The following is a 1,492-nucleotide window of genomic DNA, read 5'->3' as shown; positions in this document are numbered from 1 at the left end:
ACAAACACGCACACACACACACACACACACATAACAGGGTACAGGCAATGTGTGTGGGGAATATATACTAAGCACTAGAATATGATGCTTTGTATGCAACATGAGCAAACTGCTGCAATATGCTACCTCGTACTGGACGGCTTTAAGAAAATTGTGAAATGGTATATGTTTAACGCCCCTATCAACACAATTTGGTTATTTAAGAGGCGGGGATATTAAGAAGATACAATTTAAATTAGTATTCTGTTGAGAATCATTGTACCCTCTGAATGTCACTATTTTCTTGTATTTTGTACTTACTTCTGTAATGGTCAACATGCTCCGACTCTTGGAGAAAAGCCCTCCCATCATCGTGCGTGGCGTTGTACAGAGCACACACTCGCCTCTGGTTGTCCACGTCGAAGGACTGACAGTCAAAGTCAGACTGGCGCACACACTCACGGGCACACATCTCTATGTTTGTGAAGTTGAGCAGGACACGAGCGGGTGGAGAAGCCAGGGTGAGTAGAGGCATCCTTCGGAACAGGGAACTGAAAGACTCGGGCGGCTCTGTGTGGAGGAATTAGACGATGGTGAAGATGATGATGACGACGACAACAATGACGACGACGTTCTTGATGATGATGATGATGATGATGATGATGATGATGATTGTGATGATGATGATGATGATGATGATGATGATGACGACGATGATAAGGACAGCAACGGCAATAATGTTTTAATAAAATAATAACGACAGCAATTGTCATGATATAACAATAGCAACAATAACGTTTACAATAATAACAATTGCAACAGCAGCAGCAAGCCATTCAACACTGATATTTTCAACAACAACAATAATGGTAATAAGAATACTAGTCCATAGTTTTTCTGTTCATCTGTCATTCTCGTCTCTTGCCCTTCTCTTCCCAACACTAAATATCATCTTTACATTGACTTGCGTCTCTCGGAGCAAAAATCAACAACGCACCCTAAAAAAAGGCTTTTTTCTCACAGACACTAGATCTAGACATTTACAAAGGCGAAACAACCCCCCTTGTGAGCATGTGTTTAGCGATAACATCACTGTTCTAACCTTCACAACGTCTTGGAGCTGAGGCAAGACTGTCAAAGCCCGCGTAATAGCCTGCTATCTGCAGGTCGCCGCATGTATTCCCCGATCACACTGGTACCGCCCTACTGTCTAACTCAGGACAGGCGCAGGGCCTACACACAGCAAGCAAGCCCTGTTCGCTGTTGGGCTCTTTTTCGCTCCATGTCTTTCCATCTTCTCGCACGCAAACTCCTGGATTCTAGGACAGCTTGCTAGCTAGTTCGACGTTACACATTTTCTCTCCTTTGCTTTTCTTTTTCTCTCCCTCTCTATCACCGTCCGTCCGTCTGTCTGTCTTTTGGCTGCCTGTTTGTCTGCCGCACTGTTTCTCTTTTCGTCTTTTTTTCTTTTTATTTCCCCCTGCTTGTCTGTCTGTATGTTTATATATATATA

At 43.4% G+C, this 1,492-nt stretch overlaps 1 protein-coding gene across 1 annotated transcript in view; it reads right to left on the bottom strand.

Moving 5' to 3' along the window:
• LOC101848270 overlaps positions 1-552 on the bottom strand; it is a 24,676-nt gene extending 24,124 nt beyond the window's left edge. The window contains exon 1 of the mRNA XM_005092265.3: positions 301-552. Within this exon, the coding sequence (XP_005092322.1) occupies positions 301-514 (214 nt within the window). The 5' untranslated portion in view covers positions 515-552. The remainder of the gene's footprint in view (positions 1-300) is intronic.
• Positions 553-1,492: the final 940 nt, after the last annotated feature.

Source organism: Aplysia californica, unplaced genomic scaffold, assembly GCF_000002075.1.
Source record: "Aplysia californica isolate F4 #8 unplaced genomic scaffold, AplCal3.0 scaffold00043, whole genome shotgun sequence".
In the NCBI taxonomy this organism is placed as follows: Eukaryota; Metazoa; Mollusca; class Gastropoda; order Aplysiida; family Aplysiidae; genus Aplysia; species Aplysia californica.
The sequence above is the reverse complement of the archived record's forward strand: the minus strand, read 5'-3'. Positions and strand labels throughout refer to the sequence as shown.